The 18,801-nt window shown below is 38.0% G+C and overlaps 1 protein-coding gene across 4 annotated transcripts in view; it reads right to left on the bottom strand.

Moving 5' to 3' along the window:
- Positions 1–7,442: 7,442 nt before the first annotated feature.
- NAP1L1 (nucleosome assembly protein 1 like 1) overlaps positions 7,443–18,801 on the bottom strand; it is a 32,062-nt gene continuing 20,703 nt past the window's right edge. Inside the window, exons 5-15 of one of the 4 annotated variants that reach the window (XM_050915811.1) lie at positions 18,353–18,494; positions 17,807–17,887; positions 17,450–17,578; positions 16,877–16,948; positions 16,074–16,213; positions 14,149–14,294; positions 14,043–14,062; positions 12,082–12,204; positions 11,021–11,053; positions 10,549–10,599; positions 7,443–8,167 (exon numbers count right to left, since the gene is read on the bottom strand). In XM_050915811.1, coding sequence (XP_050771768.1) covers positions 8,135–8,167; positions 10,549–10,599; positions 11,021–11,053; positions 12,082–12,204; positions 14,043–14,062; positions 14,149–14,294; positions 16,074–16,213; positions 16,877–16,948; positions 17,450–17,578; positions 17,807–17,887; positions 18,353–18,494 — 970 coding nt within the window. In that variant the 3' untranslated portion in view covers positions 7,443–8,134. Of the gene's footprint in view, positions 8,171–10,548; positions 10,600–11,020; positions 11,054–12,081; positions 12,205–14,042; positions 14,063–14,148; positions 14,295–16,073; positions 16,214–16,876; positions 16,949–17,449; positions 17,579–17,806; positions 17,888–18,352; positions 18,495–18,801 lie in introns of all 4 variants that reach the window. The other 3 variants (XM_050915792.1, XM_050915821.1, XM_050915802.1) reach the window with 3 other exon arrangements.

Here is an 18,801-nt window from a genome sequence, read left to right as displayed (position 1 = left end):
GGAACGAATTCCCTTCCTCGGCCTTCCCCCGTGGGGAACAGCAGCAAAGGGCCCCCTTCTGTGTGTTTTCCACTCAAGTCCAATAAAACCAGTGCCAGTTTTCAGCAACACCCTGATACTTAAACGATCATCGCCCCATTAAACAAAGGAGAGAGCCGGACACACAACCTAGGACGCAACAGCTTTATCCCTATGCTTTTGCATTGCTCTCAACTGTGCTAAGGAGAAGCAGCTTCTACTGTACATATAAAATACATCTTTTGATGTATTTGATGATCTCTCTGCAGCAGTTTGAGTAATGTCTAAAGAAAGCAAGTCTCCATATCACTTCCCAAAGGAAACACTAGAACCTCAGTACTTGGACATTTTAAAAGTAGACTAGGAAAAAAAAAAACCCAAACAAAACCAAACCAGCAAAGAGCTAGGACCATTTTTCTTGTTACTCTGCCTTGTTGCCACACATTTGCTTATTGTTTGGATTCTCCGCTGAGGTTAGCTTTTCTACTCAAATGAATTCAAAAGTGACCTAACGTTAATATTAAACTATTTAAGTCCTTTGATGTATTAGATGTAAATCAAAAGCCCACATAACCGAATTTGGCTGACAATGCCAATGTAAACTGAATGCTGGACGTTTCATACTATGTTTGAGAGCACTGGCTTTTTGAACAATGTATTTAACATGGCCATAAAAAAAACCCCCTCCTCACAGTAATCTTGGCAGCGAGGAAACAGGTCATGCTGTAGCATAGGTCTGTGGGAGGACATTAGAAAAAAAAAAAATCAATATTAGTGATAGCTTTAATGGAGTTTATCTCTGATAACATTTTAAAAAGGATTTCCTCTTATAATCTTTTCCTCTTGAAGTTCAAAGTTAATTTTGATAAGTTGTTGAGAGGTAAATAATTAAGGTAATAACAGCAATTAAAATCATTTAGCTGTTTTAACTTTCCTGAGGTAACTGGAAGACACTCAGATCAGTAATAAAGGCAACTTGCTAGCCACAACCTGAACAAAAAAAGGAGACTAATATCTTAAACATCCATTTCTCTAGAGAATAGTCCCTTCTCCTTAGAGCTTAATATATACACTGTAAGATACAGTTCATTCTCCCAACCATCTTATGCCTATTGTAACAGAGGCACATGCTAATTTTCAAAAGATCTGAACACCATTCCCGATTGTCTCAATCTGCAGTTCATTGCCATTTGAACCTAAATTCCCCAGCGCAAATACTTGCATCTTCAGCTGCTGGTGCACATACAAGGAGCCTCACACACGGCTTGAGAATCTCCTGCCTTTTCACCTGATGTGCTTTGCATCTACTTCTTCACTCCTGATTAAATGTGTCACATGAGCAGAGACTTAATTTTGAAGTTGTCAAACTAAAACATAAACTGGTTAAAATGTCTATATCAAACAACTTAAAACACTGAGTTTATGTAAGGCATGGGACATTGATCTAAACCTACAGAAGACTAATTTCTAATAATTCACCTGTTCAGTTTTTGGTTGCTGCTCCACTGCTGTGGATAAGTATGAACAGCCATTTGCTTCCAAGGAAATGCACTAACCAGTAGTATGGAAACTTGCATTAGACTTAGGAGTCCCACATGTTATTCTGTAACAAGCATTCAAGAACGTTTTTTTCCCCCAGAACACTGCGCTGTAACACTTCAGGACATTAAACACATAATCTATATCTATATATTTTAATGTCAGCTTTTTCGCTTGTTCTCAGTGGTAACGGTAATTTGTAATTCATCAAAGGAAAAAAGTGAGACTAGTGTGGAAGGCCAAAGATTTTCACCAAATATACAGGAGAAAGGGACTAAATGCATTCTACTTTGGCCTTCCATGTCATAAAGTTCTCCAAAGTGTTGGACGTCAGATTTTTAACCCAACTCTAAACACTGATGGACATACTCTGCTAATGTATAGACTCACAACAACAACTGTTTATTCCCGGTGAAAGTCACCTAAGCATGTGATCAGAAGTAAACATGCAAAACATCCATTTAAACTTGTACTCTGTAAGCCAACAAATATTAACAGCCATTTAAAATACACTACATTTGACCAAAAACACCAGATCAGTCAAAAGCGAGGAAACTACGGTAAGATGAAATACTGACAGTTTCATGGTAAAAGAACAAGATAACCCAATTTAATTGTGCAGAATTTGCCAGTAAAGGACAACAAACTTCATTTTCCTAGATGGAAGTCAAAACTGAACTTCCGGAAATGTTTCTTACATTAGTATTTTGGAAAACCACATTCAACACAGTTAAGCACACAACATCGTCCCACTGAGATTTTACTTTGCTTTTCTTTAAATATATATTTAAACCACTGCAATTATATTAAATGTTCCATGTCCGCTACCTTTATTGAAGTTTCACTAAATACTACGCAGGTTCTGCATCTGTTCCTCCTGAAATATCTGATGTGCAGATGCCTCCTACTGTCAAACCTGAAATACTACAACCTGAAAAAAACCACTGAATCTGATCCTTGAAAAGTCTCTACATCTAAGATGCATTTATTATTGAATTTTTCCTTTCCCATGTTCAGAGTTGATACTGGTAACAGAAATGTTTGGTTGTTAAATACACTGGTGCCCTATATCACAAGGTCCCTAACTTAGACTCAAGTAGTTGAAATTTTGTATGTATAACCTTAATTAAAGAGTAATTACGGTAAGAGTAAAGTGTTCTTTTTAAACCCTGAGGCAAGTTAAACATTGTTTTGGGAAGCCACTGTGAAAGACTAAAAAGCACATAATTTTACTAGTTTTCTCCCGGGTAATGAATCTGCAGACAGCAGCTTGACACCAACTATCAGCTATTAGTTTCAAAGGGATGCTAAGCCTACCCTGAGTGACAACCCTTAAACATCATCATTTCTTCCATTACTGAGAAGTGACGAAAACAGAAAAAGGGTTAAGAGGGAAACCTAGAGGAAATATGAGCTGGTCATTGCTAGACAGAAGGAAAATGAGAAAAAAAAAAGTAGTTAAGGGTTGAGAAATACATGACAAATAGATGTGTTGCAATATGCGATTAAAGCAATTAGACAATAAGTGGTTACTTCTTAAAGTATTTTCTTGACCTTTACCATCTCCCAGGAATTTCACTGGAACTTGCTGCTAACCGAACACTGAAGCACTGAACCTGTGATCCAGGAGGCAGACTTTTCCTTTCATGAACTCCATCTCACAGAAACCTGTATATACCCCCCAGTAAACCAGGCATAAACAGATGAAATATTTACCATAACTATCAATCACATTGCCGCGGGGCCTTCGCATGCCCTATAACCCATAGCAGTACCAAACGAAGAAACTGTGTGCAATGCACAGACTATTGGCATCGCAGCTGCTCCAGCCTGGCTTTTCCAAAGTCCTTTGCACTTCAGAGAGAGCCATCTTCCAAAAATATTAAAAAGCACTTAAGCGCACATTGTAGAGCAAAGCCAGCCTGTAAGAGGGTTTAAAAGTTTCTCAGATTTGACCAGAGTAAAACATGCTGCAAGTTCAGAACATACTGACTGCTTCTCATCAACTGCAGGGCAAACATAAGTTTGGGTGGATACTCGCAACACTTGAGCATATAGAAGCAAATCTCACAACAACTAAGTTCAGGAGCTAAGCCCCCTCTGCAGCTGCAGAGACAACTCTTCTTGTCAACTCAGCACACTTTAGCTCTATACCTGTGAAAACAACAAGAGCCCTTCTGCCACACCCCCACACTCCTCGTGCACCCACTTCTGGTATACACCAAGCAAACCCAAATGTGGAATACCTTATCTTTTGCTTGGTATGCTGTCTTGTCTGCTTTACTTGCTCTAATTTTCCTACAAAAGCTGAGATACAGGCCACATGTGGAAGACTACTAGGTCTGAGCAGAGGTCTAACAGGAGGATTTAAAGAGTGATGAGACAAATCCTGTCCAACATGCCACGTGGACAAACTTCCAGCTCCTCTTGATAGTGTACAGAAGTAAGACTTACTATTTCCAGCAGATGGATTTATGTTCACTTTAGGTAAGCATTAGCAATTAAAAGTCATTACTTCAACACCCTCTTGAAAACTTGCAGGGAACCAGTGCATCTCAAACAGAACTAAGCAGTTAGAAATGAAACCCAGTGTGGTAGCAGCGACTTCTCTGGCCCATACAATAAAGTCTCGGATTGGAGGAGGCTACATCTACAGAATGAAGGAGGAAGCGCTGTAGAGCTGAGTCTAGCTACTCCAACAGCAGTGCGGCTCTAGCCCCAACCTAGCAGGCCATCAAGGCCATTACATACAGAAATGACTTCACTATCAGACTGTCCCCTTTGTACCGAGGAGTTTAGCATTTTACTTCCTTAAGCCACTGAGTATGTCAGCACAATCCTCCTCCCCAACACAAGGAATCTGAGAAGCAACTGCCGCACAGACACCTTTGTAAATAGGAAATGTCTGGCAGACATACACAGATGTATGATCAGCTTAAGTTCCCTATCAATTTCTGAATCAGGTCTACAACAATGGGCCTTAAAACACAGGGAAAGTTTAAGTACCAGCTTGAAGACAAAGATGAACACATTCAATTCCTGCAGTTTTCTATGTTCTGCTGTGTTTTTTCATTTAACAAATAAAAACATGTCAAACTTAGAATATCTGCTACACAGCTTGGGAAACATCAGTTTCAAGAATCCAACTAAGAATCTGAGCTTACGAAGCTAGTTAGCTGTAAAAGACATTGGTAAGAAGTGTTGCTCTGCCTAGTGTTTAAATAACCCAAGGTAACATTTCTAACTGCACCTAACATCACCCTTCTCCAGAAAGTAAAACTTAAGAATGCTAAGCTTAAATCTCATCTACCACCTTATTTTAGGATACTGTATTAATTTTATTTTTTTACCATTAACAAAGTTATACCAGACAGGAAAACTCTTTAGTCCTAGTGTAATCTAATCTACATTTGCTGAAAGTGTAGAATTACCGAGAAACATCCCTCTCCAAGCATAAGCTCTGAGTGCCCTTCCCTCTCATCCAAAGTCTCAGTTAATTCTCCTGCCTCTTTCCTCACCAACCTCCATTTTCCCCCAAGATAATTCTCCCTTCAATACAGCAACCAAAACTGGACAGAAGACATCATTTACACAAATCTTATATTTTGGTGCAGTACTGCAACAACTGACCAAGAAATCCTATTTCAGTAACACATTTTCCTAGCCTGAAGTTGTTAACAACAAGGTAACTTATCTTCCTCAAATACTAAATGAACAGTTTTCTCTACAGCTGCTATAAATCCATGAGAAGTGAAACAAATGAGTTAAAATACTCCAACCAATGTTGAAAGTTTAATGTTCCTGCTACATACTGCCTTTCAGAATTGCTAAACAAGAGTGTCGTTGATCACAAAACTACGTTAAGCACCAAAACAGTTTGTATTTAACTGATGCCATAAGAACTGGCATCTCAATTTGTATGATTATATCCTTCCTTTTGCTACAGTCTGGAGAGCACAAGAACTGCTGATTTAGAACTAGCAAGTCAATCTAGAGAGAAGCTTACCAAAAATCTGTCGACAGAGATGGATTCATGGCTCTGGATCTTGCAGGCTGCAGGTGAGCTTTGACATCTACCAACTCCTCTTTTCAAATACTGTATCCCATTGTATGATATGCAGATATTAATGAGAAAGCAATCGAAACAAGCCAAATTTCTTAAGAACAGGGACTTCTGAAATTCATCAGACAACTTTTAATGGTGCTTTCTCTTTTTAAGATACAGTTGCCAGGTGCTGTTAGTAAAAATGGGCTAGATCTAAGTAAGGACTTCAGATACTTTTCACATCCAAAAGTATGAACCCCAAAGCCCCATATTAATGACTGCTCAAGCTCATAACATACCTTCAAGTTTGCTCTCCGCATGGCCTGAAGATCAAGTTTAAACTCAGTGTTGGGAGACATTCAGAGAAGAGACCAAGTGACACCCAAACACCTGGCAGGGTCAGTGCCTCCAAGGATAAGCATAGGATTTATGTCATCACAAGAACACAACCACATCTACTTTAACACACAGCTACTGGAGAATGTGATGTTAACCTTTCATTGCTGTATTTTTCTAGGTTATGATCTATGGGTTACCTAGAAAACACCAAAGAGCACAGCTTCAACAATACTGTTTTATATACAGCTATAGATAACAAGAGCTCCTTCTCCCAAATCCATGAATACCTGGAGAGGAGATAGATGAAGCCTGACAGGGATCCTGAAATTAAGCAGTGTGGTATTTAAGCCTTCAAGGAATAAAAAATAAATTTAAAAAATCAGTTTAGTCAGAGCACACTAGACCTTTTTCCTCACAGGGGTGCTGGGTATTCAGAAGGGCACTTGGGATAAGCTTCATTCTGTATTACTTACCTACCCTCCAAGCAAGAGACATGCTAGAAAAACTCTTCCAACAGCCCCATCCTCATATGGCTGTTGCCTCCTGCTTGCCCTGCTCTTTTCAAACTTTTAAACCTTTATGGCTAACTCAGTGTATCAGTGGCGGGGGGGGGGGAGAGTAGCTACTGCAGAAATAGATCCATGGCTAGGCTGGACATTTCTTTCCAACCCTATGAGGACCTTCCTGTCCCTCAAAAAGTTATCTGGGTACTTGCTTAAAAGATCAGAACTTCTACAGTTATGTGAAGGACAAGACTGCACAGAGTACAGTAGCATCTTACTGACTGGGAAAACTCAAATGGAAGACATCAGTTCATAGTCTCTTCAAGCTGAGTGCATGCAAATCCACATCTTAAGAGCACTTCCACTGCCAGGCTAGAGGCAAGGTTAGTATGAGAAAGATCTTCTAGCCCATACGTTTCAACTGACAATGAACATCCAATATGGAAAAACCAGAACATGCAAACATAAGTGTAGTGAACAGAACATTAGGTGAGGAGAGAGGAATTCCTTGGGGTTTGTTTCCTCCTCTGTAGATGCTTGATACAATGAGTACAAACTAGAATACAGCTAAGTGTTCTAGCACTCCCTTAGGCTGCAGGGCAGATTTTGTTTGCGACAACCGAGCTCTGTCTACACAGACTGGAAATCCAAGGCACCTATTTTGGCTCCAGATTTCATACTAATAACCAATGCCTTAGTCAGGCATAGCAATACCGAAGTCCTTTATCAGATCTAGCCCCAACTTCTAAAAACTCATCTTCTCAAAATGGCAGTGTTGACCAATCACTGAAACACCTAGCTCAGATTCACAAATATCACACTGCAAATGGAAAGTATGGATCAAACTTTCCAGCTATTGTGTTTGTTTTTTAAAATGCTATATAATTTACTTTTCAGTAATTCTCAACTTTTGTTTCTAGTAAAAAGTGAACTGCAGCATGAAAGATATGCCTTACCAGTTTACACATGCAGATACACACATCATAATAAAACAAGACTAGCTTCTGAAAATACTAGGTTTTATTCACACCCCAGTGGTAAACAATAACCTTAATATGATGACTAGGTTTCTTCTGTAGATCACTATGTCACATAAAATACAAAACCCATAGCATAAACAAGCTGACAGTTATGAATGTTTAATGTGGTCTCGTTGGAAATTAAACAAGTTATACTAGTCTTCTCAAGTAGTCAAATTCAAAATGCATCATCATCTCCTAGTTAGTACAAGTCACTGCCATTTCTATAACAAAGTAATGAAGGCACAGCTAGTGCAAGCAGACTTAAACCCGTTCAGACTACTGGGCTGAAAAATACTTTGGTTGGTTCTTCAGGAGAGAGTTTTCTCTAAACAAATATTGGTCTCAGTTAACAGTTCTGATAATCTTCACAGCTGCAGTCTAATAGCTACATGACAAAGACTTCACAAGAACCAAACTATGTAGCAATGAATTAACATTCATGCTTTAGGGGATTTACTGCATTCTACATATTGGCAGAAAATTATACTGTTAAAATGCTAGGTAGATTGAACCTACATTTTAAACTGGTTCTTATGTGTTTGATTTCTTTTTTTAACAAATTGGTTACTTAATTCTACCAAGATACAAAACATAAGGCTGTAAGTAACTAATAGTTGTGTTTAGGCTATTACAGTGCAGGTAATCCTCAAGGCCACATACACACTGCTTCACTGCTGCTTGCATTCTGCTGGGTTTTGATCCTTCTGTTGAGAAAAAAAAGGAATTATCAGTTTACAGATATCAGTGTTTTAAAAGAACTATTAATATTGCTAAGCATACTTCCTCAAGTTCCAGTATTCAAGTTCTTTGTTCATCTTTTCCCTTAAAGTAATTGCCTAGTATTAGTCATACTGCTGTCTTTGGACATGGCAACATCCACAATGCATTTATTTTGGCTTTGTTAGTGCATAGGTATGATCCAGAACAAAAATCAGTTCAGAACTAAGTGTGGTGGGATACTCTAAAAGACACTAAAATAGGAAAAAGGAGGAGGAGAATTATGCATAGTAACAAACAACCCGGCTCAGAAGCATCATCCAGGCCTTCTACACAGTTTGAGGTAAAAGAAACTGCCTATGGTCAGTAACAAGGGCACAGCCTTACTCCAGAAGCCACTGTAGAGCAACGCAATGAAACACCAAATCATGGTACATTCTTAACGCTCTGGAAACATCTTTTGCTATAAATTGCAGTTAGAAAATTCTAATGTGGAAAATTTCTCCTGTTACATTGAAACAGACAGCCAACAATATCTCACAGTAATACATGAATTTAAGGAAAAGGCTTTTTGGGGGCAGAGTTCAGTTGCAAGTTTTACTCCACTACCTTGGTCTGGACAGCTATTCTAGGACCACAGTGCTTTAATAAATTCAGCTGGCTTTCAGCCTGTGATCAGCTTACAACTATTTATTCTTATGTCAATAGACTATAGTACCACCACTGTCTCTAGCCCTTTGGTAGTTCTCTCTGAAACTGAGCATACAGTCTTGCCCCTTCTCACTTCTGTTTAACCTAGTGTCCTGGTTTTGGCTGGCATAGAGTTAATTTTCTTCTTAGTAGCTGGTATAGTGCTGTGTTTTGGATTTAGTGTGAGAATAATGTTGATAACACACTGATGGTTTTAGTTGTTGCTAAGTAGTGTTTACACTAAGTCAAGGATTTTTCAGCTTCTCATGCCCAGCCAGCAAGAAGGCTGGAGGGGCACAAGAAGCTGGGAGGGGACACAGCCAGGACAGCTGACCCAAACTGGTCACAGGGACATTCCATACCATATGACATCATGCCCAGTATATGAACTGGGGGGAGTTGGCCGGGAGGGGCAGATTGCTGCTCAGGAACTGACTGGGCATTGGTTGGTGAGTGGTGAGCAATTGCATTGCACATCACTTGTTTTGTATATTCTTTTAGTTTTATTATTTTCAATTTATTATTATTATTTTTCTTCCTTTCTGTCCTATTAAACTGTCTTTATCTCAACCCATGAGTTTTACTATTTTTCAATTTTCTCCCTCATCCCACTGGGTGGGAGGAGTGAGCGAGCGGCTGTGTGGTGCTTAGTTGCCGGCTGGGGTTAAACCACGACACCTAGAAAAGCAATCTGAAATGTTGGAAGTAAGAAGCCCATCTTGCAGCTGTTCATTTTGATTCCAAAACGTTCTTCAATAGGAAGCAATGTGACTACACTATAGCAGATGAAACATCACCAACAGGCTGTACATTTTGATTAACAGTTCTATACCCTACATCTTCCTAGGTACAATGCTAAGATTATGTAATTCTTTCAATAGTACTTTGACCGTAGCTCAAACCATTCCTACTGAAAAATACGCTGCCTCCTCATTTGAAATTGCCAGCACATTTTGCAGCAGACATTTTTAGTTCACACAGACTTCATTTTCATGACTGCAACTTTCACCTACCACCATCAGATGCTTTCGGTGGCCAAACATGCCTTTCCTTCAGCTAGGAAAAAGCTATGAATTGAGTGGCTCTCAATCACTTTTCCAGCAAACTGAGCCTGACTAGTGATTTGCCTTCCCCATGGAATAAAGCTGCCGGTTGCTTTTGGCTGTTCACATTTTAGTACTTGGCTGTAGATGCATTCCTGAACCTTGACTTCTGCTACTTCAAGCAATAAAAGGCTTGCTATTATCTACCCTGAAAAAGCCTCAGTTTGTACTCTGCTGGGCAAATCTGTGCCAGAGTCAGCTTGTGAAAAGTTCCCCAAAACTGAACCTGGATTACGCAGTTCTCTGCATGTCCTTACAACCATTATAGAATATTTTCATCATTAGCAGCAACTTGCTGCAAGGTAAGCTTACAGAAAACCAAGTCTGACTAATTTCAGTGCTCAAAGCCAGAAGTTACTTTTACCAAATGACTGTTGGAGAAGGAAGTTTAAAAAAGTTGCTCTAGCAATATTAGTCTGTCAGAACTGGGACTGAAATAGCCTCAGCCAAAACATACTCACCATAGGAACTACTGATTAAATACTTAAACTAAAAATCAAGATTTAACCTACATAAAATTTTAAGTGTGTGTATGCACACACAAACTTCAAATATTCTTTTTAATTCCTTACTTTTGGGTCATAATCAGGATCATTTTCTTCATCTGCTTCTTCTTCCCCCTCCTGCAAAAAAACACTTGTTTATATTTCTCTAGTTTATCCACATTGGGCTTCCTGAGCCATTTTCAAGAAAATTAAGATTAAATTATACTCTTAAATACATTGATTACCACTTTAAGTTATGCATATTGTATTAGTTTACCCTCCACAAAGTACATCATCTTTTGACATCAGTGGTAACTTAATTTGTAAGGTACCTTAGGGTTGTCTTCGTTTGGTTTGGTTTTTTGGTTGGTTTTTTTGGTTTTTGTTTTTTTTTTTTTAAATATTCACCCTAGGTCCACAAAACGATGCGTTTTATCTCACATTCAAAAGTAATACTTAAACTTAGTGTCCAGAGCATTTAAAAACTAAAGGAACTCTTATTCCAGATAACAAACTACAAAAGGGAAACTATTTAAATCAAGGCCATCTGTCAACTTACCTCATCATCTGCCTCTTCACCCTCTTCATCATACTAGGAGAAAAAATAAATGGTTTTGATAGTGTCATAGATGCAGCCATTTATGGCTCAAGTAGAGCCAGATAACTCAAGCAGATGACAGACCACATTGTATTGTGCTCTAAGAGAACTTCCTATATCTGACAGATTTAAAAATGCTTTATGCATCAGCATGAGCAATGTTCAATCTCTTAAGCTATGCTCTGGCAGAGAGAAGTGTCTACATAAGTTCCTTACGTGCAACACTGGAAGAGCTTATTAGACTACAGTAACACTTCTGGCCAGTAGGGTGTCTCAAAGCCTAAGGCAATCTGCACAGTCAGTCCCTTCCCTCTTCCACCTCCCCCAGCCAAGGCTTTGGACTAAGGGCTACCATTTTACATTCTAAAAATTAATTTTAAGGCAGGACTTATCTAAGCTATCTTAGCTGTCAAACCATCCTTGTTTGTGCAGAGGGAGGGGGGAGAGAAAATATTTTACCCATATAAAGTTCTGGGGTTTTGTGGTTTGTTTTTCAAGCTTAGCTCCTTTAAAGCACTTGATTCAAGCTTTTGCAGAGCTTGCTTTGAATATTTTGGCATGCTCTGAATGTGCTTATCTATCATTTTCTAATAAGAGTGCTCTCCTGAAAGGATCAAGTTTGAATCTCAAGGAACTTGGTAACCCAGTATCACTGTAAGCACAAAGAACAGGCTGAGCACCCAGACAGACAAATTTGTTCTCTGGCAGCTCATTATAGTTCTACCAAAGTACTAGGTATGCCACCCTAGGAATGCCTTATACACAAAATTCTACTCAGAACTCAGACATCCTCTAATGTTCAGCTTCTACCACTACTTTTTGCCACAAAACTCTGAAGTCAGTACTTCAAAGACGAATTACTTTCATGATGCTCTTTACTGAACACTCTAGTAAGCTCAGCTGAAACTAACGTTGATACATCCCATTCTAAGAATACCAACATCGTAAGTCAGAAATTACCCAAAGTCTTTAAGCAGCATTATTTCAATGTTTTTAGTGTTTTGAAGGAACATTATACTTACATCATCATCATCATCTTCAATAGCTTCTCCTGTGAAGTACAATACTGATCGGGGGACTATACGTTCACGCAAGAAATGACCTATTTCAAAGTCTGCAGCAAGGATTGCCTCAGCATCATCGTCCTGCATAAAACAACATTATTTCCTAAACCATAAGCTGATAACTACTTTTGACACAAAAACACAAGTTGCACAGACTTTGATTTGGCCAGATTTATACAAATCCCATGTGCTGACTTTTTTGGTTCGGGACTTGCTTTATAGAATCGAAATTGTGGAGCCAAGTTTTATACTTTAAACAGCCTACCTACATTATGCAGCGGGGGGTTGCTTCTTCAGTAAGCTTAATTATAAAAAGTTCAGGAGTTTAAGTTTTATTCTTCCCCCACCCCCAACTTGCTTTTGTTCTAAGTAGAAAAATTGTTTAATACCTCCCCCATAGACTTTCAGTTCGTATGCACAATACCCTTAAGAACTAAACACTAGCTAGGTGAGCCTATCTAATTAAAGATTTTACAAGCTACTTCTGATTCCGACAGTGCATCTTCTCCATCATTCCCACCAAGCAAGCCATTGTGAAGCACCTGAACACCTAAAAATGCTCTCCTATCCAATCTCAGGTTTTCACTCCTTTTATGTACACACCAAGTATTCTGCTGTCTCCCATCTGAGAAGTTCTTCAATTCAAAAGGCTTCTTTTTTTTAACGTTATCAGCATACAGCTTTTGGTGTCCATGCCTGCTGGAGTTTTAACAGCATGCTTCTGGAGGCTTTAATCAGTTCTCACTCAAGCTGCATAATGTATTCAGCACTGTTAAGTGTTTTTGGCAGTTTTTCTCCTTACAAAAACATGGCTTATTGTCACAGAGTTTTCTACTAGTGAGCACACGGAAGAGTGGGCTCTTGCAGTTTTCTATTCTTGTTTTATTACTTTCTCCAAGAGTTAATAGCTTGGGAAATTTTTAACAGCATAAAATACAAACCAGATATATGCAGCCATTAGAGAAGATCATCCAAACAATGCCTGAAGGGAGAAACTTAAACACTACTGTCCTGGTTTCAGCCGGGATAGAGCTAATTTTTTTTCTTAGTAGCTAGTATAGTGTTATGTTTTGGATTTAGTAGAAAAATAATGTTGATAATACACTGATGTTTTTAGTTGTTGCTAAGTAGTGTTTACACTAAGTCAAGGATTTTTCAGCTTCTCATGCCCAGCCAGCAAGAAGGCTGGAGGGGCACAAGAAGCTGGGAGGGGACACAGCCAGGACAGCTGACCCAAACTGGCCAAAGGAATATTCCATACCATATGACATCATGCCCAGTATATGAACTGGGGGGAGTTGGCCAGGAGGGGCAGATCGCTGCTCAGGAACTGACTGGGCATCGGTCAGCAAGTGGTGAGCAATTGCATTGTGCATCACTTGTTTTGTATATTCTAATTCTTTTAGTATTATTACTGTCATTTATTATCATTATTATTATTTTCTTCCTTTCTGTCCTATTAAACCGTCTTTATCTCAACCCACAAGTTCTACTTTTTTTTTTTCCTGATTCTCTCCCCCATCCCACCGGGTGGGGGGAGTGAGCGAGTGGCTGTGTGGTGCTTAGATGCCGGCTGGAATTAAAATACGACAACCACCCATTAGACCAAAGGGTAATAACAAAAATCACTGCCTTTGTACAACTGTTAACAATTCACAAGGTAGCTTTCAGGAGGGATAAGCTGTTAAAGTTTACTAAACTGAACACTACCATCCAACTCAACAAATACTCCTTCTAATAAAGAAAACTCAAATACATACTATTCATTACAAGTATTCTCAGTTAAATACAGAAACAGTTAAAGCTGAAGCTGTTTAACAAATTCCCGAACAATTTCAACAAACACTTTGTATATAAAGGCATGAATTCTTCTACTGGTGTTTCCCCTCCACCTCAATATTTCAAATAAGCCAACTTACCAGGTCTCCACTTTCAGGAACTGTACAAAAAAAAAAAAGAAGAAACAAGTGAGTGAAGTACATACTACATTCAAAGTTAATGCAGAAAACCTAATGTTCAGTTTACCTTCAGGAGGACTAAAGAAGTTGAAGAAAGAGTCATTGGAAACAGTTTTCGTCACTGTTCTAACTGTTCCACGACCCTTATGTTTCTGCTTCTTCTTAATAGTTTTCAAAGTAACATTCTTTCCTTTTTTCCAGTCTATTTGGCAACTGAAGAGGAAAGAAAAAGAAAAAAAAACAGCTGCAGCTTAATACCATTCCACTTGCTACAGGTACCTACTGAGACTATCACAACTGCAAGAGATAGAGTGAATATAAAATATTAAGGTAGTATTTATTCAGTGCTATCTTTTCATTAGTTCATATGTTGAGAACAAGAGTAAAGGTTCATTTTAGGATTAAAGTGTTTTCATCCAGAAGTTTCTCCTTCCCACTCAAACTCTGAAATGCTAATTTTCATTAGCTACCAAATTCTACCTAGTTTCCTATCAAAGCATAGCATCACACCATTTTTAGAGCTACCTATCCATTATAAAGTAATGTCATACTTGGTCATGTTAGTAATATGCCAAGATTTACCACACTTATCATTGTAATCAATAAGTCCTTAAAATAACACATCAAGCAGGTGTGTAGTTTTGGGGGTTTTTAGTTGTTTGTGGGGTTTTTGCCTTCTTTTGTTTGTTTTGGGTTTTTGTTTGGTTGGGTTTTGTTGTTTTTTTTTTTTTTTAACTATCCTGCTTACAGAGCAAAATCATTCCCACAGGCTTGTCTCACACTCTCAAAGAATTCTGGGGACATGTAAATGAAGAAGTCACATCAATAAGACCGTTCGCATTTGCAGAAGTTTCTGATTAGATTCCTTTAAAGACTCAAAGGAAGGGGGTGAGTTGTTTTGGGATAAGAAGAGGCTGTCTTAGTTAAAACACAAAACAAGGACTAGGAATAAATCATTTTCACAGAAGCAGAGTATCATCTTACAGTGACCTCTGCCAGGATTTATGCTTTTCAAAAACAGTCCAAACCAAGGAAGACAAAACAGTTTGATCAAAGCTAACTCAAGCACTTAAGACTAAATCTTACAGGACATTTGCAGAAATACGTTACGTAAAGTGACTGGGAAATGAAGTGGTAAATAAAAGTCAGTATCAGTAACTGCAGATTAATATATGGGTAAAACCAACCCTGACTATGCCATGATAGGCTCTAAATTAGTTATTATCACTCAGAAGAGCAGCCAGAATGTCAGACACATTAACACGAACAGGCCATGATGCATAGAGCCCTGATATACCCGTAAGGCTAATTATGTACAACTCAGGTTTCTCTCGTCCTTCTGTTCGTAAGAAAAGGGACATGTACAGAATAAAGAGATTGTTTAGTGTGAGGAATAACAGCTAATTTAGAACAAAAGACATCACTGAGAAAGGAGTGTGACAGCTCTTTAAAATCATGAGGAAGCTGGAGTTAACAGATGACTGCTCTCCATTTCTCAAATAGATCAACTGAAAGACGGAGGCAAACATTCAACACTTATAAAACAAACTGGACAACTGCAATATAGAAAGTACAACTGGAACAGACTTCCCAAAATGCTGCATGTCAGAAATACAAAAAGATTAAAAGTAGTAATCAAACAAATTTTGAAAAAAAGCTGTCAAGGCCTACAAAGAGATAACACCATCCACCTTCCAATTCAGCTTTAGTGATTGCAGAACCGTATTTCTAGATAAATACTGATGAGATTTTTTATTTATATGCATATATATTATATACACTTATAAATTACATAATATAAAGTATATAGTTTTATATATTGTATTAAAGTTACTGAAAAACACTAAAAAAATCAAGTTGAACCCAGCTGTTTACAAGTTATTAGGTAGCAGTATCTTTTCCAGCACCTTCCCAAGATGCTGTAAGTCTACAGCTGGATAATGCTAAGGAAGAAACTGTTACATTGCCTGGAAGTTATTTATTAGCACTTACCCTGTACAACCCATGATTTCTGGTCCATCAAAGGAGAAGGGATCAGAATCATCTGGCTCTGACCTCATTCTATACGTCTTTGTCAATACTTCATTTGTGAAGTAGTCATTTGGTTCAAAATGAAATTCTAATGTGAAACTCTTAAAAAGAATAGCAGAGCAACACCTTTAGCAATTTAGCAACCCATACCTTAACTTCTAAATACCTAAAATCCAAAACCAAAAATACACATGCAACTGAATATATCCACCTCCACCAATATGGAAATGGTGCACATACGTAACTTATTCTAGAATTTGCTACCCAAGTTGTACAATATATCTTCAAATGTTTTCCTTTACCACGTTGATCTTGTGCTTATTAGTTAATATGCTGCTTGCAGTAATGACACAAGATCTCCTAGTGTACAGCTTTCCTGGTGCTAACGTCTAGAGAGAACTTCTAAATTTAAAATATTAAAACTTAGCAAGCTATCTGATTTCTGGCAAGGAAATTATATCCAATTATAACAGTTATACAAAAAGTACCTGAAGCTATCAAAATTTAAACGTGAAACTTAGTCATCAGATATTAAGGCCAAGTCATTAATTCATCAGAATTTGAAGGCTAAATTAAGTATAAATTCATTCATATGGTACTGCAAGACTAGTACTAGTCCTTGTGCTGTTTTTCAGAAGGCAAGAAGCAGCTGCATATTTCTCATGATTGCCATAAGACAACTGGCTATCACAGACCATGCTGCTAATATACAAATAAGTCTTAAGATAACACAAAAGTAATCTTGTTCAATAGGTTAAACTAACCATAGGCTGTCCAACTTCTGAAAATTTCACTTTTATATCTTTTAAGTGTTTCAGGATAGGTTCATCATGTTCCTGTAAAGAAAATACAGTTTATTCCATTTGCATAACATTAAATTGTACACAGATTTAAGATTCTGCAGAGATTAAAACTCATTCTAAATATGGCTTTTTTCATAGGACAAGAACCTTGTTACAGCACAAACGTTTTCATGAACGTGACCAGCAGATGGCAACAATGGCTGTACAGTTTCCACTGCAGTACACAACCTAAACCAGTGCAAACACCAAGTACAGTTTTTAGCAATATCTAATGCACATCTCATACACACACTTCTATAAGCACAGAAAGTGTACTAGTAAGGTAAAATAAGTTCAGCAAATAACACAGTAAGAAGGTATTTCAGAGTGCTCTGTGCTCTCAGTTGAATAAAGTATGAAAGACGACATCCCCGTACTTGTTCCATTTTTGCTCTCCAACAGACACATCAAGTAACATACTGTTACTACTCCTTTCCTAAAGACACTTGGATTAAGTACTAACGCAACTTTAAACAAGCCTGGACCACCACCTACCTGAACCATATCACTGAGCAAGTCCACGTTCTTGAATACTGTCAGCCAAAACTCAGGAATTCCTTTAGGGTCTTCTTTTTCTTCATCTTTTTTTTCCTCTTCAAGCTTGGCTTTCTCTTTTATTTCCTCCTTGATAGAATAAAAATGTTAGTTTTTCTTAATTTTAAAAGTTTGCACACAAGGTTCATTAACAGTACAGTTTCATGTGCATGCTTTAAGCAATCATTAAGAATTATCATTACTATAAGCAAGTAATCATTATGCACCCAATTTTTTTTTTTAAACTGTAGTTACTGTATTGAATCTTGTTTCATGCTAAAGCTTGAGATATTGATGAGAACCAATTAAGATACTCACTGAAATCTCTTCTTCGACATCTGCTTTCCATTCACATTCTTCCTCTGTAGGTTCATAAATTGCATTGATGATTTCACTTCGCTGGAAGATTAAACCAAGAATATTTTCACATTTCCTAGCCATTGCAACCAGCAGTGCCCTAACCAAAAAATTCCTAATCCTAAAGTTACACAGTTAGTCATACATTAACTATTTATTAAAACTTTTTCTTCTGGCTCTAGAAGACAACTCAGCAGTTACGAGCTTTTCAACACACTAAAACATAAGCACCAAAGTTCCAGAAAGGTTACCATATCATCTGGCATCTGCTCAATTAACAAGATGAGGCCCGGTATATCGAAGTGATTTTGGTAACCATGGAACAGACTGAACCTTTCTCCCCCTTAGTCTTAGTTGATATTCACATGGATGGTAAAATTGTATCAATTGAATTGAATGGGCACATAGGAGATCAAAGTAGTTCAGAACACGCATAAGCTTTCAGTTTATATTCCCCTGTGTTTTAGCTAAAGCTTTTAAGTATAAATCAGATTAGCATTAAAATACCTTGTCAAATAAGGGCTGATAGAGCGCAGCATACTTTCTTTCCAGCTCATGAACTTCCTCGTAGAACTTTGCTTCTATCTGTGCACACTGAACTTGAAGGTTCTTGAGAGCATTCACACGTCTTTTAACAACTTTAGGCAAGCTGAAAAATTCAGTGACAGAACTGTTACTAACACTGCATTCTAAGCACCTCTGACCCCTCCTTAACCAGTCCCCCTGCAAGTTAACCAACTTGCACAGAAACAGATTTTACACTCTATTTTAAGCTTTAGAAAGCTGTACAAATCAAAACTATGACCCACTGCACCATGCGTATTGAAACTGTTAGCACAGGCTCTTAAACTGAGGCTTAACCTCAGTTAGAACCAGAGTATTCCAAACACCTGGGTCAATCATGAGACAAACTTGTGCAATAAAACTTCATACTAAAAACAAGTTTTACATTATCA

Source organism: Gymnogyps californianus, chromosome 1, assembly GCF_018139145.2.
Source record: "Gymnogyps californianus isolate 813 chromosome 1, ASM1813914v2, whole genome shotgun sequence".
Taxonomy (NCBI): Eukaryota; Metazoa; Chordata; class Aves; order Accipitriformes; family Cathartidae; genus Gymnogyps; species Gymnogyps californianus.
The sequence above is the reverse complement of the archived record's forward strand: the minus strand, read 5'-3'. Positions and strand labels throughout refer to the sequence as shown.